The sequence below is a fragment of the Salmo salar genome, chromosome 21 (genome assembly GCF_965601325.2).
Source record: "Salmo salar chromosome 21, fSalSal1, whole genome shotgun sequence".
NCBI lineage: Eukaryota > Metazoa > Chordata > Actinopteri > Salmoniformes > Salmonidae > Salmo > Salmo salar.
In genome coordinates, this window is record NC_138311.1 from 5024623 (window position 1) to 5050686 (window position 26064).

Here is a 26064-nt window from a genome sequence, read left to right on the forward strand (position 1 = left end):
ATTTAATGACCCTAAACCCATTCGCCCCGCAGATATAACTGCAGGGACTGCGAGTTATGAGTCAACCCACGCATCACTAGCGTGGTCACAGAAAATAAATAAGAAGTGGCATCACTAGTCATTTTTACGAGCAAAGCAGGCCTATTAATCAATCAGTCATAATCGTGTGATTGTGTGTATGTGCTTGCATGTGTGTGTGCACGCATGCAGTGTGTGTGAATCTGAATGTGTGTGTATTCATTACCTGGAAGTAGGTGAACTGGGAGTGGTAGAGGTCAGGGTAGATGTGCAGGGTGGTCCCCACCACCAGCAGCAACTCAAACTTGTGCAGAGAGGAGATGATGTAGCCCGTGAAGCCCAGGCACCAGACCTTAAGCATAGCCTCCAGGTCAAACAGCACTGTAAAGGCAACCTACGAACAGATAGACAGAGATCCCAGGTCACAGTTGGTATTTTATTAATGTGACCCACCGGGGTTCAAACCCAGGTCTCCTGCCCATCACAAGACTGTGTTAGCCAGCTGAGATAATGACTAGGCTTGAGGCACCAACTCAAGTCTTCAGGTGTCAGTCAAGGTTATTCATCACATCCCTTTAAAAACAAAAACATGTAACATTTGCGAAATAGTCGTTTTCACATGTCGAGCTTAAACTTCATGTGAAACCATATTTTCACATGCATAAAATGTCACATTAACACCACATTTTTACATGTGAGAAAAAAAACATGTTTTCATCTCACATGTGAATGGTAGTTTCTCGTGAAAATATCACGTTCACATGTGGAATTGCAAGTTCACATGTCAAAATCAATCACGTGAAAATCAATGTAAAAAAAAAATCTACCTGTGAAAATATCACTTTCACTATGTTATGAACAATCATACGTGAAAAACTAATTTGCAGTTTCACATAAGAAAATTCCACATTTACATGTTAGTCTATTAACAGACACTCTTATCCAGAGCGACTTACTGGAGCAATTATGGTTAAGTGCCTTACTCAAGGGCACACCGGCAGATTTTTCACCTAGTCGGCTTCGGATTCGAACCAGCGACATTTTGGTTACAGACCCAACACTCTTACCCGCTAGGCAAACTTTCACATGTGGAATTGCAAGTTCACATGAGGTGGTGAAATTGTGTTATTCTCCTCACATGTGAAAAGGTGGTGGTAAAATGACTAATTCTATAATAAACTCTATAAAAAGGTAACAGCCTACCTGAGTATAATAATTCAAGTGCGTACATTTTTAAAATGTTGTATATCTGAACAATACACTCGGAGTGTTACTGCTGCAGTTGCACGCTTCTCTTCTTCATACGTTGGTCAGTGACCGTTGGAAGAACCCCAGTGAAAAGAACAGAGAAGCTAGGGTTCAACAAGTAAACATTAACTAAAGTTAACTTTTTGCAATTTTTGTACACATTTTTTATTGCATTGTCTGAAAGCGTTCAAAATACACTGAAAACATCCAAAATACATAATCTATACAGCTAAAAACAATGCTATGTCAAAACGAATTGACTTTGAGTTTAAAGAAAGTGTGTTTTACCTGATTTTCCTAACCATTACTTTTGAAAAAATGAAGACGTCAATATTGCTGTAATGCTTTTTGTATAAAAAATCTTAAATTACAGCTCAATTTGAGCAAATTATGAATTTGCAATTAATTGTGATTAATCAAAGCAAATCCTGCGATAAAGTCAATTACATTTTGGAATCATTTGACAGCCATAGTCGACATTAAAATGTGAAAATGTACATTTGAAAGTGTAGTGGACATGAGTCAGTTATGGTTACTCATGGTCATGTGATGAGGTAGTCCTGCCTGCGACTTCAAAATGAGTATTGGCCTTCTTGGTCATATGGCAAGACACATAATTTACCCAAGTTTAGTCAAAATTGGGCCAGAGGTCTGAGATATCGTGTGGGTTAGCTAGACTCATATCCCTGAGCACGTGAGACAAATTTCATCTGAATCGTTAGAGCCACCGTGTGGTCGATATGAATGCTCTTGCATTTATTTGTTGAGTCTTGACAGTGTTTTGTTACAATACGAATATTCTTGACTGATTTATTTGCATTTATGTGCCAGATCACACCCACGTGAATGTTTATTGGTCAATATTGTTGTTTTAGGTACTAATCTGAAAAATATTGCGCGAAGAGACCTTTGTCCATAGATACCAAATATCAAGGTCCATGCAGATAAGTCATTTGGTGCAAGAAGATTTTTTTTATTTTCCATAATGGTGGAAAATCCATCATGGCGGACCTAATGGGTCCCTGAGGCAAATTAGTTCCTTGTGAGGACAGGGACCTATGTACCAAATTTCAATACATTTACGTCAAATGGGTTTAGGGGCATGACCTTTCAAAGTCTGCATTTTCAATCTCTTGTCATAGCGTCCCCATCTGGCCAATCAGTGTAATTATGTAAATGCTGGATCTCTATGGCAAGATGCATCATTCACCCAAGTTTTGTCAAAATTGGGTCAGTGTTGTCTGAGATATCGCATGTGACTAATGTACGACAGATCAACAGTCTCCTTCCCGATTTCATGGTGGGGGACAATACGCTTGTGAGGTAATGAGAAGAAAGGAGAGAAAATAAAAAATAAATAGATGGAAAGGAGAACAAGAAATAACGTGATTGCATTCATTCCATAGGGAAGAAAAGGGAGTGGCCGGAAGGGGGAAATAGCTGGAAAACCAAAACCTGCATTTAGCAGGAAAATCAAAACAAGTATTTCCTATATTTTTCCCTTCACCTAGCCCTGACTGAGTGGAAAAACTGTGATCAATGGATGGATGATAAAAAGAGAGGGAGCGAAGGGAGAGAATCTTGTGTGTGGTTTCTCCCATCTCTTATCTTTCCCATTCAGCTGTGTGAGAGAGAGTGGGCCGGGAGGGAGGTATAGAGGGAGACACGCCTCTCCTTCATTGTTCACGCTCTGCCACCTGCATACTGATGGCATCGACAGAGCCGGGCAGATTGAGAGCGGGTCTGTGTGTGTGTGTGTGTGTGTGTGTGTGTGTGTGTGTGTGTGTGTGTGTGTGTGTGTGTGTGTGTGTGTGTGTGTGTGTAAAAACACTCCATGATGGCGAGTGCAAAATAACTGTTTCCGTTTACAATCCGATAGTAGCACCAATATTATAATTGTACTGAAAATAACTACAAAATCATAGATTTTACTCCCAGGTTTGAGTGTGATTCAATCGGAGGTACGTTTTTCATTTTATGTTTGTGTGGTAGTGAATATGAAGCCCAGTCCTCAATCAATCAATCAAACGTATTTATAAAGCCCTTTTTACATCAGCAGTTGTCAAAGTGCTTACAGAAACCCAGCCTAAAACCCCAAAGCGCAAGCAATGCAGATGTAGAAGCACTGTAGCTAGGGAAAACTCTGTAGAAAGGGAGGAACATAGGAAGAAACCTAGAGAGGAACCAGGCACTGAGGGGTGGCTAATCCTCTTCTGGCTGTGCCGGGTGGAGATTATAAGAGTACATGGCCAATAACCTTTTGAAGCGTACGTTCAAAATATTAATAGCGGACCTTACAGGGCGAGTTCTTTTTGCACGTAGTACCAGAAATCTATACCACTGTTCTAGAATTTGACTGTCGCATTTTGCCACTATTCTCTGCACCCCTGACTGTATCAAGACAGCATTGTCTGCTTCATATGAGGCTTTATAAAACAGTCATTTTTAACCACTGAAACTCTTATCTTTTCTGCCAATAGTAGGAGCAGCGAGTATGTATAGTATTATTGGTATCATATATATTACTTTTATAATATCTGAAAGAGGCTTTGGTATTAGCCTGTCTGAGGGGCTGCACGTGTGAGACAGGGCGTGAAACCTGAGGTGCTAAGTCCGGTGTATATGCTAAAATAGTGGCGAACAAACAAAGTGAGAGCGGGGTACAGTATGAGCATACAGTAGATTCAGGGAATATTCAGACCCCTTGACTTTTTCCAGATTTTGTTACGTTACAGTCTAATTCTAAAATGGATTAAAAGGTTTTTTTCCCCCCCTCAGTAATCTACACACAATACGCCATAATGACAAAGCAAAACGTTTTTAGTATTCAGACCCTTCACTCAGTACTATGTTGAAGCACATTTGGCAGCGAATACAGCTTTGAGTCTTCTTGGGTATGACGCTACAAGCTTGGCACACCTATATTTGGAGAGTTTCTCGCATTCTTTTCTGCAGATCCTCTCAAACTCTGTCAAGTTGGATGGGGAGCATTGCTGCACAGCTATTTTCAGGTCTCTCCAGAGATGTTCGATCGGGTACAAGTCGGGCTCTGGCTGGGCCACTCAAGGACAGCAGAGACTTGTCCCCAAGCCATTCCTGCATTGTTTTGGCTTTGTGCTTAGGGTTGTTGTCTTGTTGGAAGGTGAACCTTTACCCCAGCCTGACGTCCGCAGCGCTCTGGAGCAGGTTTTCATCAAGGATCTCTGTACTTTGCTCAGTTCATCTTTCCCTTGATCCTGATGAGTCTCCCAGTCCCAATCACAGTAGGGATGGTGACAGGTTTCCACCAGACATGACGCTTGGCATTCAGGCCAAAGAGTTCAATCTTGGTTTCATCAGATCAGAGAATGTTGTTTCTCATAGTCTGAGAGTCCTTTAGGTGCCTTTTGGCAAACTCCAAGCTGGCTGTCATGTGCCTTTTACTAAGGAGTGGCTTCCGTCTGGCCACTCTAGCATAAAGGCCTGATTGGTAGAGTGTGGCAGAGATGCTTGTCCTTCTGGAAGGTTCTCCCATCTCCATAGAGGAACTCTGGAGGTCTGTCAGAGTGACCATTGAGTTCTTGGTCACCTCCCTGACCCAGGTCCTTCTCCCCCGATTGCTCAGTATGGCCGGTCGGCCAGCTCTAGGAAGAGTTTTGGTGATTCCAAATATTCTTCCATTTATGAATGACGGAGGCTACTGTGTTCTTCGGGACCTTCAATGCTGCAGAAATGTTTTGGTACCCTTCCCCAGATCTGTGCCTCAACACAATTCTGTATGGGAGCTCTACAGACAATTCCTTCGACTTCATGTCTTGGTTTTTGCTCTTACGTGCCCTGTCAACTATAGGACCTTATATAGGCAGGTGTCTGCCTTTCCAAATTATGTCCAATCAATTGAATTTACCACAGGTAGACTCCAATCAAGTTGTAGAAACATCTCAAGGATGATCAATGGAAACAGGATGCACCTGAGCTCAATTCGGAGTCTAATAGCAAAGGGTCAGAATACTTACGTAAATAAGGTATCTGTATTTTATATTTATTACATTTGCAAACATAAAAAAAAAATCGGTTTTCACTTTGTCATTATGGGGTATTGTGTGTAGTATGTGGAAAATTGTTTATTTAATTCATTTTAGAATAAGGCTGTAACGTAAGAAAATGTGGAAAAAGTGAAGGGTCTGAAAACTTTCAAAATGAACTGTTTATTACAAATGCAGACAATGGCTAAGGGAAACACTGGCAGGCATCTTTAATACTTTTGGACATTTTTTTTATGAATTACATTTATTTCCCCCTGGAAAAATTAGGCTACAGCGGTGGCTACAATTTATCATCATGTCAACGTATTACCACCACTGGACATGTAGCCAGATGCCTGCCTCATCGCTAGGCGAGGAAGATATTTCGGAATCATCAAATGCGGTGAGTATTGAATGGTGTATCCATGAAATCAGCTAAATTGTATACAGAGGCAGTGGCCTGAGTGGGAAGAGGTTGTAGATATAATGGGTTATCGCGAACTATGGAGCTAGACAGGATTTATCTAGGTTTATGCTCGAGTGCCATCGACGGGCTGAATGTTATGTGTGCCAGCTATAGCTCTCATTCCAAAACGTGCTTAAATTTGTATAAACAAGTATGACTAACTATACAGTTGAAGTCGGTAATTTACATACACCTAAGCCAAATACATTTAAACTCAGTTTTTCACAATTCCTGACATTTAATCGTAGTAAAAAATCCCTGTCTTAGGTCAGTTAGGCTTTTTCAGGACTGCCCACACATTTTCTATGGGATTGAGGTCAGGGCTTTGTGATGGCCACTACAATACCTGGTCTTTGTTGTCCTTAAGCCATTTTTACCACAACTTTGGAAGTATACTTGGGGTCATTGTCCATTTGGATGACTAATTTGCAACCAAGCTTTAACTTCCTGACTGATGTCTTGAGATGTTGCTTCAATATATCCACATGATTTCCCTGCCTCATGATGCCATCTATTTTGTGAAGTGCACCAGTCCTTCCTGCAGCAAAGCACCCCCAAAAAAGCCAGACTACGGTTTGCAACTGCACATGGGGACAAAGATCTTACTTTTTGGAGAAAGGTCCTCTGTTTGGCCATAATGACCATCGTTATGTTTGGAGGAAAAAGGGGGAGGCTTGCAAGTCGAAGAACACCATCCCAACTGTGAAGCACGGGAGGTGGCAGCATCATGTTAGGGGGGGATGCTTTGCTGCAGGAGAGAGTGGTGCACTTCACAAAATAGATGGCAACATGAGGGAGAGAAATGGTGTGGATATATTGAAGCAACATCTCAAGACATCAGTCAGAAAGTTAAAGCTTGGTCGCAAATGGGTCTTCCAAATGGACAATGACCCCAAGCATACTTTCAAAGTTGTGGCAAAAATGGCTTAAGGACAACAAAGTCAAAGTATTGGAGTGGCCATCACAAAGCCCTGACCTCAATCCCATAGAAAATATGTGGGCAGAACTGAAAAAGTGTGTGCGAGCAAGGAGGCCTACAAACCTGACTCAGTTACACCAGGTCTGTCAGGAGGAATGGGCCAAAATTCACCCTACTTATTGTGGGAAGCTTGTAGAAGGCTACCCGAAACGTTTGACCCAAGTTAAACAATTTAAAGGCAATGCTACCAAATATGAATTGAGTGTATGTAAACTTCTGACCCACTGGGAATGTAATGAAAGAAATAAAAGCTGAAATAAATAATTCTCTCTACTATTATTCTGACATTTCACATTCTTAAAATAAAGTGGTGATCCTAACTGACCTAAGACAGGGAATTTTTACTAGGATTAAATGTCAGGAATTGTGAAAAACTAAATTTAAATGTATTTGGCTAAGGTGTATGTAAACTTCCGACTTCAACTGTAACTTGTGATTCGTTTTCTGTCAGCGCAACCTGTTATTTAGACTGGTTTATGAAATGAGTTTGGCTGTGTATGTGTTCCGTGTGATGCTTGGATGATCAAGTTCATTTATCTTTCACAATAAAAGGTGAAATTGAGGAATGAAGGTGAAGATCTTTATTTTCCATCAGTACAAAACATTATTTAGATGCTTTTCAGACTGTTATAGGCCAATTTCTTGATGTCTACAGTATTCTCTCTGGTATGCAATCTGGTTTCTGCTCAGGTTATGATGTCTCACTGAAACCTTAAAGGTCCTCAATGATGTCACCATTGCCCTTGATTATAAGCAATGTTGTGCTGTTATTTTTATGGACTTGGCCAAAGCTTTTGATACGGTAAACAATTCCATTCTTGTGGGCCGGCTAAGGAGTGTCTCTGAGGGGTCTTTGGCCTGGTTTGCTAACTACCTCTCTCAAAGAGTGCAGTGTATAAAGTTAGAAATTCTACTTTCTCAGCCACTGCCTGTCACCAAGGGAATACCCCAAGGCTCGATACTAGGCCCCATACTCTTCTCAATTTACATCAACAACATAGCTCAGGCAATAGGAAGCTCTCTCATGCATTTATATGCAGATGATAGTCTAATATTCAGCTGGCCCCTCCCCGGATTTTGTGTCAAATGCTCTACAACAAAGCAATAATCCTCATAGGACACATCACTGCACTCTATAATCTTCTGTAAACTGGTGATCTCTGTATACCCGTCGCAAGACCCACTGGTTGATGCTTATTTATAAAACCCTCTTAGGCCTCATTCCACCTTATCTGAGAATTCTACTGCAGCCCTCATCCTCCACATACAACACCCATTCTGCCAGTCACATTCTGTCAAAGGTCCCCTAAGCACACACATCCCTGGGTCGCTCCTCTTTTCAGTTCGCTGCAGCTAGCAACTGGAACGAGCTGCAACAAACACTCAAACTGGACAGGTTTATCGCAATCTCTTCATTCAAAGACTCAATCATGGACACTCTTACTAACAGTTGTGGCTGCTTTGCTTGATGTATTGTTGTCTCTAAGTTCTTGCTCTAGAAGGCTAGCATCCCGGAGTCGCCTCATCACTGTTGACGTTGAGACTGGTGTTTTGCGGGTACTATTTAATGAAGCTGCCAGTTGAGGACTTGTGAGGCATCTGTTTCTCAAACTAGACACTCTAATGTACTTGTGCTCTTGCTCAGTTGTGCACCGGGACCTCCCACTCCTCTTTCTATTCTGGTTAGACAGTTTGCGCTGTTCTGTGAAGGGAGTAGTACACAGCGTTGTACGAGATCTTCAGTTTCTTGGCAATTTCTCGCATGGAATAGCCTTCATTTTTCAGAACAAGAATAGACAGACGAGTTTCAGAAGAATGTGCTTTGTTTCTGGCCATTTTGAGCCTGTAATCGAACCCACAAAATGCTGATGCTCCAGATACTCAACTAGTCTAAAGAAGGCCAGTTGCATTGCTTCTTTAATCAGGACAACAGTTTTCAGCTGTGCTAACATAATTGCAAAAGGGTTTTCTAATGATCAATTAGCCTTTTAAAATGTTAAACTTGGATTAGCTAACACAACGTGCCATTGGAACACAGGAGTGATGGTTGCTGATAATGGGCCTCTGTACGCCTATGTTGATATTCCATAAACAATCTGCCTTTTATAGTTACAATAGTCATTTACAACATTAATCTCTACACTGTATTTCTAATCAATTTTATGTTATTTTAATGGACAAAAAATATGCTTTTCTTTCAAAAACAAGGACATTTTTTATCCCAGGCCTTTTGCCTTTTGGTAGGCCATCATTGTAAATAAGAATTTGTTCTTAACTAGTTAAATAAAGGTTAAATGAAATAAAATGAATAAAAAACAATGCTATTTAGATGCGTTTGTGCATCATATGTAGACGTTCTGTTGCTACTGTTCCAATAACATATTTGTGATGGTACGCTGCTGTGACCACTCAATATTACATTGATCACAAATATCTGATCATAAGAGTCAATGTTAGGGTTAGGGAAAATAGGATTTTGAATCAAACAAGGATAGTAAAACATACAGTATGGTGTGTGTGTGTGTGTGTGTGTGTATTTTACAGTATGTTTGTGTGTTCTGATCCCTTACCTCAGCCAGGTAGAACTCGTCATAGTGCCTTTGGTGGTTCTCGCCCTTGTAGTAGTTGCTAGCGGCAACGATTACGTCTACGGCAACCATAGTCAGAATAAACATGTGGAAGATGGAGGAGCGCATCAGTTGCTGCAGAAACAGAGACATTTATTTAGAATTCATGTAGAATAAGGACATATTGACATCTATTCTATAACAAACACACCCATCCAGATACCCACGTCTACATATGAGAGGTTTCTCGGGCTGACCTAAATGACACCACATCCCTCATATAGTACACTTCTTTTGACCGGAGCCTTACGTTTATGTCTTTTCAGTTTTGCTCTAAAACACTTTTGTCTGGACAAACAGTATGAGTCTTGCCACAATATACACTGAACATAAATATACATGCAACATGTAAAGTGTTGGTCCCATGTTTCATGAGCTAATACAAAAGATCCCAGAAATGTTCCATAGCTACAAAAAGTTTATTTCTCAAAAATTGTGTGCACAAATGTGTTTACATCCCAGTTGGTGAGCATTTATCCTTTGCCAAGATAACCCATCCACCTAACAGGTGTGGCATATCAATAAGCTGATTAAATGGCATGATCATTACACAGGTGCACCTTGCGCTGGGGACAATAAAAGGCCTACTCTAAAATGTGCAGTTGTGTCACACAACACAATGCCACAGATGTCACAAGTTTTGAGGAAGAGTGCAATTGGCATGCTGACTGCAGGAATGCCCACCAGAGCTGTTGCATGATATTTGAATGTTCATTTCTCTACCATAAGAGAAATGTTGTTTTAGAGAATTTGGCAGTACGTCCAAACGCTCTCACAACCGCAGACGACATGTAACCACGCCAGCCCAGGACCTCCACATTTGGCTTCTTCACCTGTGGGATTGTCTGAGACCAGCCACCCGGACAGCTGATGAAACTGTGGGTTTCCACAGAATTTCTGCACAAACTGTCAGAAACCGTCTCATGGAAGCTCATCTGGGCGCTCGTCGTCTCGTATCCGACTTCAGTGTGCAAATGCTCACCTTCAATGGCCAATGGCATGCTGGAGAAGTGTGCTCTTCACGGATTATTCCTGGTTTCAACTGTACCAGAAAGATGTCAGACAGCGTGTATGGTGTCGTGTGGGCGACAGGTTTGCTGAAGTCAACGTTGTGAACAGAGTGCCCCATGGTGGTAGTGGGGTTATGGTATGGGCAGACATAAGCTACAGGCAACGAACACAATTATATTTTATTGATGGCAATTTGAATGCACAGAGATACCATGACGAGATCCTGAGGTCCATTGTCGTGCCATTCATTTGACACCATTACATCACGTTTCAGCATGATAATACACAGCCCCATGTCGCAAGGATCTGTACACAATTCCTGGAAGATGAAAATGTCCCATTTCTTCCATGGCTTGCATACTCACCAGACATGTCACCCATGTAATGCTAGGTAATTCATGCTCAGATTACCATTTCACATGGAGGCGTGAGGGCTGAGCAACCCTGACCCACCTTGCCAACTAACAATGTAATGCTAGGTAATTAAGGACTTTGTCCTAGTGTCACAATCCAGATTTAAAACATGCCAAATGTAAGTGAGTTTCCTGTCTGCCAAATAATTTTTTATATACCCCCTGGCGATGTGAGAGAGCATCACTAGCAAGGTTGGCCAGCAAAGGGAAACACAGCAAGCATTCCTTGGTGGTGGAACTATTCTCAACAACACAAGCACATCATATCCTAGGTTTGGACCAGATCCTACAGCAACCAGACATCCAGATCCTACAAAAAAACTTCCTTGACACTACAAACATGAGAGGTAATGGGTCCTACTAAAAGAGCCTGGCAGTGAGTGGACCTTCGTCCAGCAGGACTGGCAGCAGCTGAGCTCATCTCCATCCCGCTGCCGAGGCACCACAGTCAGCCGTGGACGCCCCTGCTACTAGGGAGGCTCTGCAACAGCAGTGGATGTGGGAACTGAACTCCACAAACAGCATGCCAACAAGAAGGAAGAGAAGGCTACATCGGAAACGTTCAGAGGCTGGAGCAGGCGGAACTGGATGTCCTGAAGGGCCGCCACAAGAGGGGCCCCAGCGGCATCGGAGAAGAGTATTTACTCAGCGTTTTAGTTTCATTAGGGCACCTGCACGTCGGCCTATTAATCGCCGTCTCTTTCTCTTCTGAGTGTCTGATGTCCAGAAGCTCTTTTTATTCATAGGAAACTATTCCGGAAACATTATGTACAAAAATGTTTTAAGATCAGCAACAAAAAAAAAACATAAAATAGCAGAATTGGTCAGGAGCCCGTAAAACATAAAACGTAAAAAAACATTCCAGGGACATTTTCTCAGATGGTGAAAATCTCACAGAGTGAAAGTAAAATCAGCCATTACCTCCTTAGTGGATACAAATAAAACAAATTACCTTCAGTAAGACTTCTTCTCTAAGAGTTAAAAAAAAACTGTTGTAGAAACAAAATAGTTTAAATTTAAAACTCAAAATAACATAATTTGCTTCTTTATGCCACAGTAACACATTTACTTATGAAAGACCTTAAGCTAGAGTATGATGGTATAAATGGATGCAAAAACACATCATTGATTTTCCCGATTGCCAATACAATCAAAAGGATTTGATCAACCCAAATTATACATTTATTCTAATTGTAAAGGCTAAATACGACCTCCCATCATTTTGAGGTAATGATTCATGAGCAAACCATTAAACAAGACAAATGATGTGGCTGGCTGGTGGGGATTTAAATATCCTCTCGTCTCAGTTATAGCAAGATGGAATGACAGAAATTAAGAGAGAAATGGGGGTGAGAGAAAAATAGATATGTAGACATGGAGAGAAGGGGGATATTCAGAGACATAAAAGAGAGAGGAGAGAGAGAGGCAGAGACATGAAAGAGGGAGGAGAGAGAGGCAGAGAGAGAGGGAGGAAGAGAGATGAGCTTGAGCCTGCAGGACAGTGGTTCTTATTGGAAATGGCAACAGGCAAACATGGCTGGCAGCTAAACTTCAGGGGATGAAAAGCAATCAGCACTATTTCATTAGATAGAGAGGAAGAGGGAGAAAGAGGGAGAGGGAAAGAGGAAGCAAGAGAGAGAGAGAGGGACAGCAAAATCACTATGTATTCAGACATAATAAAGAAAATGGAGAGGTAAGTCACTGTTTTATTTCTTCCAGGAGCAGCTACAGTATTGAACGTCTAGTACAAGCAGCACTGCCAAATTCAATCAAAACCAAAATTGGCACACACAAAAATCTGTCCCTGTATCATTACAACAAATGTAGCGAGTACAAGCTATGCCCTAACCAAACAGGGGGTTTTGATTTCATATTATATTATTCATGCAAGACATTTGTGTTCTTTTCTAACACAAAAACAATATTATTTGTCTATGGGCCCAGTTTAACCACCGTGCAGGCTGAATTGAATTCCCTACAGTCAGAGAGGAGTATCAGATTGTACAGCTTGTGAGTGGGAGGAAAAAGACCAAGTATGGAAGGCTGTCTGTAGAAGATGGATAGATGGAGAGATGAAAAGAAAGTGAGACATATACAGTCCCTTGAGAAAGTATTCACACCCCTTGACTTTTCCAACAGTATGTTGTGTTACAGCCTGAATTTAAAATTGATTAAATGTAGATTTGGTCACTGGCATATACACAATACCCCATCATGTCAAAGTGGAACTATGTTTTTGAAATGTTTACAAATGAATAAAAAATGAAATGCTGAAATGTCTTGAGTCTATAAGTATTCAACCCCTTTGTTATGGCAAGCCTAAATACATTCAGCGGTTAAAATATGCATAACAACCACATAATAAGTTGCATGGGCTCAATAATAATGTTTAACATAATTATTGAGTGACTACCTCATCTATGTACCTCACACATACAATTATATGTAAAGTCCCTCAGTCAAGAAGTGAATTTCAAACACAAATTCAACCACAAAGACCAAGGAGGTTTTCCGATGCCTCGCAAAGAAGGGCACCTATTGGTACATGGGTAAAAATACAAAAAACAGACATTGAATATCCAAATACAAGTTATTAATTACAGTTTGGATGGTGTATCAATTAACACAGTCACTGCAAAGATACAGGAGTCCTTCCTAACTCAGTTGCCGGAGAGAAAGGAAGCCACACAGGGATTTCACCATGAGGCCAATGGTGACTTTAAAACAGTTACAGGGTTTCATGGCTGTGATAGGAGAAAACTGGAGATGGATCAACAACATTGTAGTTACTCCACAATACTAACCTAATCATGCATTCTGTTTGCAACAAGGCACTAAAGTAATACTGTAAAACATTTGGCAAGGCAACTAATTGTTTGTCCGGAACACAAACTGTTATGTTCGGGGCAAATCCAATACATCACATTATGGAGTACCACTCTCCATACACTGGGGGAAAAAAGTATTTGATCCCCTGCTGATTTTGTACGTTTGCCCACTGACAAAGAAAGGATCAGTCTATAATTTTAATGGTAGGTTTATTTGAACAGTGAGAGACAGAATAACAACAAAAAAATCCAGAAAAACGCATGTCAAAAATGTTATAAAATGATTTGCATTTTAATGAGGGAAATAAGTATTTGACCCCTCTGCAAAACATGACTTAGTACTTGGTGGCAAAACACTTGTTGGCAATCACAGAGGTCAAACGTTTCTTGTTGGTTGCCACCAGGTTTGCACACATCTCAGGAGGGATTTTGTCACACCACTCTTTGCAGATCTTCTCCAAGTCATTAAGGTTTCGAGGCTGACGTTTGGCAACTCGAACCTTCAGCTCCCTCCACAGCTTTTCTATGGGATTAAGGTCTGGAGACTGGCTAGGCCACTCCAGGACCTTAATGTGCTTCTTCTTGAGCCACTCCTTTGTTGCGTTGGCCGTGTGTTTTGGGTCATTGTCATGCTGGAATACCCATCCACGACCCATTTTCAATGCCCTGGCTGAGGGAAGGAGGTTCTCACCCAAGATTTGACGGTACATGGCCGTGTCCATCGTCCCTTTGATGCGGTGAAGTTGTCCTGTCCCCTTAGCAGAAAAACACCCCCAAAGCATAATGTTTCCACCTCCATGTTTGACGGTGGAGATAGTGTTATTGGGGTCATAGGCAGCATTCCTCCTCCTCCAAACACGGCGAGTTGAGTTGATGCCAAAGAGCTCCATTTTGGTCTCATCTGACCACAACACTTTCACCAGTTGTCCTCTGAGTCGTAGTGTGTTACCAATTGTTTTCTTGGTGACTATGGTTCCAGCTGCCTTGAGATCATTGACAAGATCCTCCGTGTAGTTCTGGGCTGATTCCTCACCGTTCTCATGATCATTGCAACTCCACGAGGTGAGATCTTGCATGGAGCCCCAGGCCGAGGGAGATTGACAGTTCATTTGTGTTTCTTCCATTTGCGAATAATCACACCAAATGTTGTCACCTTCTTACCAAGCTGCTCTGGCGATGGTCTTGTAGCCCATTCCAGCCTTGTGTAGGTCTACAATCTTGTCCCTGACATCCTTGGAGAGCTCTTTGGTCTTGGCCATGGTGGAGAGTTTGGAATCTGATTGATTGATTGTTTCTGTGGACAGGTGTCTTTTTTACAGGTAACAAGCTGCGGTTAGGAGCACTCCTTTTAAGAGTGTGCTCCTAATCTCAGCTAGTTACCTGTATAAAAGACACCTGGGAGCCAGAAATGTTTCTGATTGAGAGGGGGTCAAATACTTATTTCCCACATTAAAATGCACATCAATTTATAACATTTTTGACATGCGTTTTCCTGGATATTTTTGTTGTTATTCTATCTCTCACTGTTCAAATAAACCTACCATTAAAATTATGGACAGATCCTTTCTTTGTCAGTGGGAAAACATACAAAATCAGCAGGGGATCACATACTTTTTTCCCCCACTGTATGCTTGGTTTTCTTTCTTTTTTTCTTTCACCTTTATTTAACCAGGTAGGCTAGTTGAGAACAAGTTCTCATTTACAACTGCGACCTGACCAAGATAAAACAAAGCAATGCGACAAAAACAACAACACAGAGTTACACATGGGTTAAACAAACATACAGTCAATAACACAATAGAAAAATATGTATACAGTGTGTGCAAAATGAAGTAAGGAGGTAAGGCAATAAATAGGACAATAGTGGCAAAGTAATTACAATTTAGCAATTAACACTGGAGTGATATATGTGCAGATGAGGATGTGCAAGTAGAAATACTGGTGTGCAAAAGAGCAGAAAAACAAAAACAAATATGGGGATGAGGTAGGTAGTTGGATGGGCTGCTTACAGATGCGCTGTGTACAGCTGCAGTGATCGGTAAGCTACTCTGACAGCTGACTCTTAAAGTTAGTGAGGGAGATGTAAGTCTCCAACTTCAGTGATTTTTGCAATTTGTTTCAGTCATTGGCAGCAGAGTCTTGGAAGTAATGACGGCCAAACGAGGTGTTGGTTCATTGCACGCAGAGTCAGGGTATATGCAACAGTTTGGGCCGCCTGGCTCGTTGCGAACTACTTTGCCAGAATTTTACGTAATTATGACATGACATTGAAGGTTGTGCAATGTAACAGGAACATTTAGACTTATGGATGCCACCCGTTAGGTAATTAACGGAACGGTTCCGTATTTCACTGAAAGAATAAACGTGATAGTTTCCGGATTCTACCATATTAATGACCTAAGGCTCATGTTTCTGTGTGTTATTATGTTATAATTAAGTCTATGATTTGATAGAGCAGTCTGACTGAGCGTTGGTAGGAAGCAGCAGGCTCGTAAGCATTCATTCAAAATAGCACTTTCGTGCGTTTTGCCATAAGCCCTTCGCAATGCATTGCGCTGTTTATGACTTCAAGCCTATCAACTCCCAAGATTAGGCTGGTGTAACCGATATGAAATGGCTAGCTAGTTAGCCGGGTGCGCGCTAATAGCGTTTCAAACGTCACTCGCTCTGAGACTTGGAGTAGTTGTTTCCCTTGCTCCACATGAGTAACGCTGCTTCGAGGGTGGCTGTTGTCGATGTGTTCCTGGTTCGAGCCCAGGTAGGAGCGAGGAGTGGGACGGAAGCTATACTGTTACACTGGCAATACTAAAGTGCCTATAAGAACATCCAATAGTCAAAGGTATATGAAATACAAATCGTATAGAGAGAAATAATCCGATAATTCCTATAATAACTACAACCTAAAACTTTTTACCTGGGAATATTGAAGACTCATGTTAAAAGGAACCACCAGCTTTCATATGTTCTCATGTTCTGAGCAAGGAACTTAAACGTAAGCTTTCTTACATGGCACATAATGCACTTTTACTTTCTTCTCCAACACTTTGTTTTTGCATTATTTAAACCAAATTGAACATGTTTCAATATTTATTTGAGGCTAAATTGATTTTATTGATGTATTATATTAAGTTAAAATAAGTGTTCATTCAGTATTGTTGTAATTGTCATTATTGCAAATAAAAAATAAAAAAAATTGGCTGATTAATCGGTATCGGCTTTTTTGGTCCCCCAATAATCGGTATCGGCGGTGAAAAATCATAATCGGTCGACCTCTAGTCCACATATTCTAAGTCAGAACCGTTCAGAGTAGTGATGCTAGACGGGCGGGCGGGTGCGGGCAGCGATTGGTTGAAGAGCATGCATTTAGTTTTGCTAGCATTTCATAGCAGTTGGAGGCCACGAAGGGAGTGTTGTATGGCGTTGAACATCGTTTGGAGGTTTGTTAACATAGTGTCCAAAGAAGGGCCAGATGTATACAGAATGGTGTCGTCTGCGTAGAGGTGGATCAAAGAATCACCAGCAGCAAGAGCGACATCATTGATATATACAGAGAAAAGAGTTGGCCCGAGAATTGAACCCTGAATTGAACCCCCCCATAGAGACTGCCAGAGGTCCGGACAACAGGCCCTCCAATTTGACACACTTAACTCTATCTGAAAAGTAGTTAGTGAACCAGGCAAGGCAATCATTAGAGAAACCAAGGCTGTTGAGTCTGCCGATAAGAATACGGTGATTGACAGAGTCGAAAGCCTTGGCCACGTCGATGAAGACGGCTGTAAGGTACTGTCTTTTATCGATGGCGGTTATGATATCGTTTAGGACCTTGAGCGTGGCTGAGGTTCACCTGTGACCAGCTCAGAAACCAGATTGCATAGTGGAAAAGCTACGGTGGGATTAGGAAATGGTTGGTGATCTGTTTGTTCACTTGGCTTCTGAAGACATTAGAAAGGGAGGGCAGGATGAATATAACAGTTTGGGTCAAGAGTGTCTCCCCCTTTGAAGAGGGGGATGACCACGGCCGCTTTCCAATCTTTAGGAATCTCAGACAATACAAAAGAGAGGTTGAACAGATTAGTAATAGGGGTTGCAACAATGGCAGTGGATACTTTTAGGAAGAGAGGGTCCAGATTGTCTATCCCAGCTGATTTGCAGGGATCCAGATTTTGCAGCTCTTTCAGAACATCAGCTGTCTGGATTTGGGTGATAGAGAAGGGGGGGGGACTTGCAATCATTAAGGACTGGGGAGTTTTTCAAGATAAAAAGAAACGGAATGGAGCTAAGCATAGGCAAAATCCAAGAGAAAAACCTGGTTCAGTCTGCTTTCCACAAGACACTGGGAGATTAATTCACCTTTCAGCAGGACAATAACCTAAAACACAAGGGCAAATATACACTGGAGTAGCTTACCAAGAAGAAAATGAATGTTCCTGAGTAGCCGAGTTGCAGCTTTGACCTAAATCTGCTTGAAAATCTATGGGATGACTTGAAAATGGTTGTCTAGCAATGATCAACAACTAATTTGACAGAGTATGAAGAATTCTGAAAAGAATAATGACAAATATTGTACACTTAGGTGTGAAAAGGTCTTAAGAGACTTACCCAGAAAAACGCACAGCTGTAGTCGCTGCCATAGGTGATTCTAACATTTAGTGACTCAAGAGTTTGAATACTTATGTAAATTAAATATTTCTGTTCCATTTTCAATTAGTTACCGAAAATGTCTAAAAGCATGTTTTCACTCTGTCATTATGGGGTATTGTTGGTAGATGGGTGACAAACATAATCTATTTAATCCATTTTGAATTCAGGCTGTAACTCAACCAAATGTAGAATAAATCAGGAGGTATGAACACTTTCTAAAGGCACTGTAAATGGAAAGATAGGAAGGAGAGGTCTGGGAGACAGCTGGGGAAGAGTGACTATTATTGCTCTGTGCTGGAAGGAATCGCCTCACTGTGGGTATTGGGAGTGCTGTGTCAGTGAATCTCAAGCTTTTGTACCAGGGACTGGCAAGCTATAGTTGTTCCCCGGTAGAACTCACTGAATCAGTGTCAGCTAACCATCTCAGGGACCGGTCAACATCATCTCCTTGATAATGTGAATTGTAACTAGTGCTGAGCGATTAGTGCTTTTTGAGGTCGGTTTGGTTTCGGTTCAATTCTTAAAATATAATCATGTTTTTTTATTTCAAATATATATATATTTTTCCATTAAATCACTATGTGGGTTGAATGCTATAACAACACAGAATAAAACTATTAATAAAAGTCCCATGATGGTAGTGTCTGCCCATTTCTGCTTATCACTTATTAACAATAATTTATTAACATTACTTTAATAAAATATTTCAGTTGTTGTGTATTTGAAGACTTTTTATTCCAAGTCATCATCTCATCTCTATAGAGCCGCTGCCTATGCTCTCTGACAAATTCCCTATTTTAGTAGCTTTTCAAATTAAACAAGGCAGACTTTTATGACTGCTGAATACTTTGATCATGTACTTTTAGGTAGATACCTCGAAGCAACTGCTTTCTATCACTCTCCATTGCATATTGTTCTGTCTCTTTAAACAGACATAAAAAAAACAGATGGACAAGTAGGTGAGCAACTGATTATGGTCATTGTAGTTAATTACCAAGTTAACTGGAATAAACAATGCATTTTATTGGAATCAATACAACGTCGCACAGGTCGGGCTTGATCTGATTTATCTGTAGACTAGAGAATCTGCGCAATGTGTGCATTGAGCTCACAGAAGAAAATAAATAATGCAGTTGAAGTCGGAAGTTTACATACTGTCACAAGCGTCGAAGAGATGAGACCAATGCGCAGCGGGTACCAGAATACTCATACTTTAATTTATTATCTAAAGTGAGTAACGGGAAAAACAAGAAACAAAAACGACAGCTAACAGATTTGCACGCTTGACAACAGCAGTGCAAATACAACTACCCACAAAACCCAAACCAAACACACACCTAATTATAGGACTCTCAATCAGAGGCAACTAGAAACACCTGCCTCCAATTGAGAGTCCAACACCCAAACCTAAACATAGAAAAACTAAACTAGACAGAACGTAGAAATACGTACAAAAACACAAACCCTCTGCCACGTCCTGACCAAAACTAATACAATTCCTCCCTCTGCTGGTCAGGACGTGACACATACCCTAAGGTTGGAGTCATTAAAAGTCATTTTTCAACCACTCCACAAATGTCTTGTTAACAAACTACAGTCTTGGCAAGTCGTTTAGGACATCTACTATGTGCATGACACAAGTAATTTTTCCAAAAATTGTTTACAGACAGATTATTTCACTTATAATTAATTCACTGTCAGAATTCCAGTGGGTTAGAAGTTTACATACACAAAGTTGACTGCACCTTTAAACAGCTTGGAAAATTCCAGAGAATTATGTCACACCTTTAGAACCAGATGAGCTAATTGAAATCATTTGAGTCAATTGGAGATGTACCTGTCGATGTATTTGAAGGCCTACCTTCAAACTCAGTGCCTCTTTGCTTGACATCATGGGAAAATCAAAAGAAATCAGCCAAGACCTCAGAAAAAAAATGGTAGACCTCCACAAGTCTGTTTCATCCTTGGGAGCAATTTCCAAACGCCTGAAAGAACCACATTCATCTGTACAAACAATAGTACGCAAGTATAAACACCATGGGACCACGCAGCCGTCATACCACTCAGGAAGGAGACGCGTTCTGTCTCCTAGAGATGAACGTACTTTGGTGCGAAAAGTGCAAATCAATCCCAGAACAACAGCAAAGGACCTTGTGAAGATGCTGGGGGAAACAGGTGCAAAATAACCTTTATCCACAGTAAAACGAGTCCTGAAAGGCTGCTCAGCAAGGAAGAAGCCACTGCTCCAAAACTGCCATAAAAAAGACAGACTACGGTTTGCAACTGCACATGGGGACAAAGATTGTGCTTTTTGGAGAAATAACCTCTGGTCTGATGAAACAAAAATAAAACTGTTTGGCCATAATGACCATCGTTATGTATGGAGGAAAAGGGGGGAGGCTTGCAAGGCGAAGAACACATCCCAACCGTGAAGCACGGGGGTGGCGGCATCATGTTGTGGGGGTACTTTGCTGCAGGAGGGACTGGTGCAATTCACAAAATAGATGGCATCATGAGGCAGGAAATTAAATGGATATAGTGAAGCAACATCTCAAGACATCAGTCAGGAAGTTAAATCTTGGTTGCAAATGGGTCTTCCAAATGGACAATGACCCCAAGTGTACATCCAAAGTTGTGGCAAAATAGCTTAAGGACAACAAAGTCAAGGTATTGGAGTGGCTATCACAAAGCCCTGACCTCAATCCTATAGAACATTTGGGGGCAGAACTGAAAAAGTGTGTGCGAGCAAGGAGGCCTACAAACCTGACTCAGCTACACCAGCTCTGTCAGGAGGAATGGACCAAAATTCACCCAACTAACTGTGGGAAGCTTGTGGAAGGCTACCCGAAACATTTGACCCAAGTTAAACAATTTAAAGGCAATGCTACCAAATACTAATTGAGTGTATGTAAACTTCTGACCCACTGGGAATGTGATGAAAGAAATAAAAGCTGAAATAAATCATTCTCTCTACTATTATTATGACATTTCACATTCTTAAAATAAAGTGGTGATCCTAACTGACCTAAGACAGGGAATTTTTACGAGGATTAAATGTCAGGAATTGTGAAAAACTGAGTTTAAATGTATTTAGGTAAGGTGTATGTAAACTTCCGACTTCAACTATACATAGAATTCAAATAATTTACCAACATCGGTCAATTGGTTGTTTAAAAACCGAAAATTACTGACATTTTGGTTAAACGCTCAGCACTAATTGTAACTCTATACTCCAGTAAATGTCAAGCTCAAATTCAGATACTTATTATATCCATAAAGTAAGAAGGGTAAGGAAATTAGACCACAAATGCTATGGTTCCCATAGTTAAATATATATTAAATATGTGTAAACCAGTGTTTATTTTGCAAAGGTCAAACTTCTCTGGCTAGTTAGTATACATTCATGTAAACGTCCTCAGTTTTGTTACTTGGTAAGAGGTTGGCAGGCATGGTCAAGGAAGCGGACATATGGGGCTCGACTCAGGTGGTGTGTTGCTTAACATCCCCTCCCGAGATGCCCAGCCTGGTCTCTTCTCAATCCAGCAGCTCCCTGTAAGTGATCTCTGTGTCCAGCTTCAGCTTGATGTGAAGCATCTCCTGGTAGTTCTTCAGGAAATTGCTCATCTCTAGCTTGGTCCTGCACAGCTCGTTTTCCAGGTGGGCAATGATGTCCTCTAGCGCACCAACGTTGCCCAGATGGGCATTCTCCATGTTCTCCAACTGCATCTCCATGGCAGCGTTCTGGGCCCTCAGCCCGTCGATCCGGTTCTGGAAGTCTGTCACCTGGTTGTGGAAGGTGGTGATCTCCTCCTTCATGTTCTTCATCTGGTCCTCCTTCTTGCCAGAGACGTCCTTGAGCTTCTCAAAGTTGCCCTTGTACCACTTCTCCTCCTCCTGGACGTTGCGGGCCATGGCAGCATTGATCTCCATTCATGTTTGGCACAGGTAGGCAGCCAGGGCTTGTCTGATTCCAGCTTGGCAGTCACCTTGGAGTCCTCGATCTACTTGAGGAGGTCAGCCACCTCCTTATCATGGAGCTTCTTGAGGAACTGGATCTCGGCCACCAGCTTCTCTACGTGCCTCTCTAGGTCGGCTCTCTGCAGAGCTCCTCCTCCAGTTTCATCCTCCACACCTCCACCTCCTCCTCAATGTAGCTCCGCTCGATGTCCACCGCTCCCTTCTCCTGGGTCAGCGCCTCAATTAGATCCCGTATTTCCTTGAGTTTGAGCTTGTACTCTTCCCCGATGCCGCTGGGGCCCCCCTAGTAGATGCACTTCAGCTGGAGCATCCACGGCTGACTGTGGTGCCTGGGCAGTGGGATGGAGATGGGTTTAGTTGCTGCTGGGTCATGCTGGAAGAAGATCCACTCACGGCCAGGGTCTTGGAGCAGGAACCATTACCTCTCATGTTTGCAGTGTGGAGGACAATTGTTGTAGGATCTGGAGGTTTGGTTGCTGTAGGATCTGGTTCAAATGTAGAATCTGTTTGCTTGTGTGTTGAGAATAGTTCCACCACCGAGGAAGGCTTGTTTCCCTTTGCTGGTCAACCTTGCGCTCACAAATCGCCAGGGGGATAGAGTGGGGTCTGAAATGATTGACACCCTTGATAAAGATGTGCAATAATGACTTTATAAAATAAATAATAAAAATACAGAGCTGTATTGTATACTAAAAAGAATGGGAAATTATACTATTTTAAACTAATACAATTTCTCAGAGAAAACATTTTTTTTCTCAAAAAAGGTAAGGTTGAGAATTACATTGACACCCCTAAAGATTGTTCTAAATAAAGCAGTCAAAAGTTTAGTTCTTGGTCCCATATTCCAAGCATGCAATTACTACAGTCGTGGCAAAAAGTTTTGAGAATGACACAAATATTAATTTTCACAAAGTCTGCTGCCTCAGTTTGTATGATGGCAATTTGCATATACTCCAGAATGTTATGAAGAGTGATCAGATGAATTGCAATTAATTGCAAAGTCCCTCTTTGACATGCAAATGAACTGAATCCCCCAAAAACATTCCCACTGCATTTCAGCCCTGGCACAAAAGGACCAGCTAACATCATGTCAGTTATTCTCTTGTTAACACAAGTGTGAGTGTTGATGAGGACAAGGCTGGAGATCACTCTGTCATGCTGATTGAGTTCAAATAACAGACTGGAAGCTTCAAAAGAAGGGTGGTGCTTGGAATCATTGTTCTTCCTCTGTCAATCATGGTTACCTGTAAGGAAACACATGCCGAAATCATTGCTTTGCACAAAAAAAGGGCTTCACAGGCAAGGATATTGCTGCCAGTAAGATTGCACCTAAATCAACCATTTATCGGATCATCAAGAACTTCAAGGAGAGCGGTTAAATTGTTGTGAAGAAGGCTTCAGGGCGCCCAAGAATGTCCAGCAAGTGCCAGGACCATCTCCTAAAGTTGATTCAGCTGCGGGATCGAGGCACCAACAGTACAGAGCTTGCTCAGGAATGGCAGCAAGCAGGTGTGAGTGCATCTGCACGCACAGTGAGGCGAAGACTTTTGGAGGATGGCCTGGTGTCAAGAAGGGCAGCAAAGAAGCCACTTATCTTCAGGAAAAACATCAGGGACAGACTGATATTCTGCAAAAGGCACAGGCATTGGACTGCTGAGGACTGGGGTAAAGTCATTTTCTCTGATTAATCCCCTTTCCGATTGTTTGGGGCATCCGGAAAAAAGCTTGTCCAGAGAAGACAAGGTGAACGCTACCATCAGTCCTGTGTCATGCCAACAGTAAAGCATCCTGAGACCATTCATGTGTGGGGTTGCCTCTCAGCCAAGGGAGTGGGCTCACTCACAATTTTGCGTAAGAACACATCCATGAATAAAGAATGGTACACATCCTCCGAGAGCAACTTCTCCCAACCATCCAGGAACAGTTTGGTGACGAACAATGCCTTTCCAGCATGCTGGAGCACCTTGCCATAAGGCAAAAGTGATAACTAAGTGGCTCGGGGAACAAAACATCGATATTTTGGGTCCATGGCCAGGAAGCGGGTGGACAAACAAAAACCCACATATTCTGACAAACTCCAAGCATTGATTATGCAATAATGTGCTGTCATCAGTCAGGATGTGGCCCAGAAGTTAATTGACAGCATGCCAGGGCGGATTGCAGAGGTCTTGAAAAAGAAGGGTCAACACTGAAAATATTAACACTTTGCATCATCTTCACGTAATTGTCAATAAAAGCCTTTGACACTTATGAAATGCTTGTAATTATACTTCAGTATTCAATAGTAACATTTGACAAAAATATCTAAAGACACTGAAGCAGCAAACTTTGTGAAAATTAATATTTGTGTCATTCTCAAAACTTTTGGCCAAAACTGTACATCAAATTTGTATTTCAGATTATTTTGTGCCCAATAAACATTCACGGTAAATAATGTATTGTGTCATTTTGGAGTCACTTTTATCGTGAATAAGAAAATAATATGTTTCTAAACACATCTATATTCATGTCGATGCTACCATGACTATGGATAATCCTGAATGAATCGTGACTAATGATGAGTGAGAAATTTACAGAGGGTCAAAGATCATACCCCCAAGACATGCTAGCCTCCGCTGTTATTGGTAATGGTGAGAGGATAGCATGCCATGGGGGAATGATCTTCATGATATGATGCACAGACAGAGACGAGAGATAGAAAGAAGGAAGGAAAGAGAGATGGACAGCTCTGTAGCTCCCGAGTGATGAGGAACAAGTGGAATGGTTGTCTGTTGATCTTCGTCTCCTGGCACCTATATGGCTATATCAAATCAGGCAGCTCCGGGGTTGGCCACGCACGCACACGAACACACACAGTAGTTGGGATTGAACGTGACAACGCAGTTTGACATTTCCAGCTATCAGACGCTCTCCCCCCACGGATGTTTGGGCTGAAGGGGAGTGTGTGATTGTGAGTATGCGAGTGTAAGTCTTACACTATTAACTGAGGGAGTGAAGGCTATATTTTTACCTCTGTAAATCAGTCTGCCGGTCTCCCAAACATTCACTCACACACACACACACACACACACACACACACACACACACACCACACACACACACACACACCCTCTATTACCTCTGTCTGCCTGCTCCCCTGCCTTCACCAGTCACCCACCCTGGATAGAAGAGCTCTATTGTCTATCCCCCCTATCTTTACTTCATCTATAAAAAGACATACAGAAACACTGTCATACACCCGAGGTGACATGGCCTACTTTGAGAAGCCGTAAGTGTCTGTGTGTGTGTGTTCACATTGGTGTGTCTGGTAAAGCTGGGCAATATGGGAGCGGGATGTCAAAATGAATTTAACAGCCCCAATTGTGAGACATGATAGCTCTTTCACTCCGTTTGATGCTATCTATTTTGCTTCCCCACATGTTGGAGGGTTGCTTATTAGTGCCACTTCTCATGAGTCTTTGAAACGTCAGGTGTACGCCCACACCGACGCCCACACCCATACACAGCTTCTCGTGCCTTGGCAACATCAGGTGCTAAGGCTGACAGACAATTAGTGTATGTTTTGGCAGGAAGCCTGGAAAAATGTCACTTTTCAGCCTCGAATCAAACAGCAAAAGGAGGACGGCTCCTTAAGACATCTCACATGTAGCCTCGAGCATCTTCACAGCACAATATTTACTTTCAAATGAATGGAACAATTCAAACCTAGTGCGATCCTAGAGAGTTGCCCTTAAGCCCTTATAAATCAATTGGAAAAGCAGTGAAATTAACCAATATCAAATACAAAACTGCTACACGACAAAATGTCAATAGTAGTGGTTGCATAGATTAGATATCTAGATATTTCTGTA

General features: G+C 41.7%; 1 protein-coding gene and 1 pseudogene across 3 annotated transcripts in view; both read right to left on the reverse strand.

Annotated features, from left to right (window-relative positions):
* Positions 1–26064, reverse strand: part of nalcn (sodium leak channel, non-selective) — a 363467-nt gene that overhangs the window by 189885 nt on the left and 147518 nt on the right. For all 3 annotated transcript variants that reach the window (XM_014163790.3, XM_014163789.3, XM_014163792.3), the window contains 2 exons: positions 9286–9417; positions 245–412 (listed from right to left, as the gene is read on the reverse strand). In XM_014163790.3, coding sequence (XP_014019265.1) covers positions 245–412; positions 9286–9417 — 300 coding nt within the window. The remainder of the gene's footprint in view (positions 1–244; positions 413–9285; positions 9418–26064) is intronic.
* Positions 21716–22642, reverse strand: LOC123729552 (vimentin-like; annotated as a pseudogene).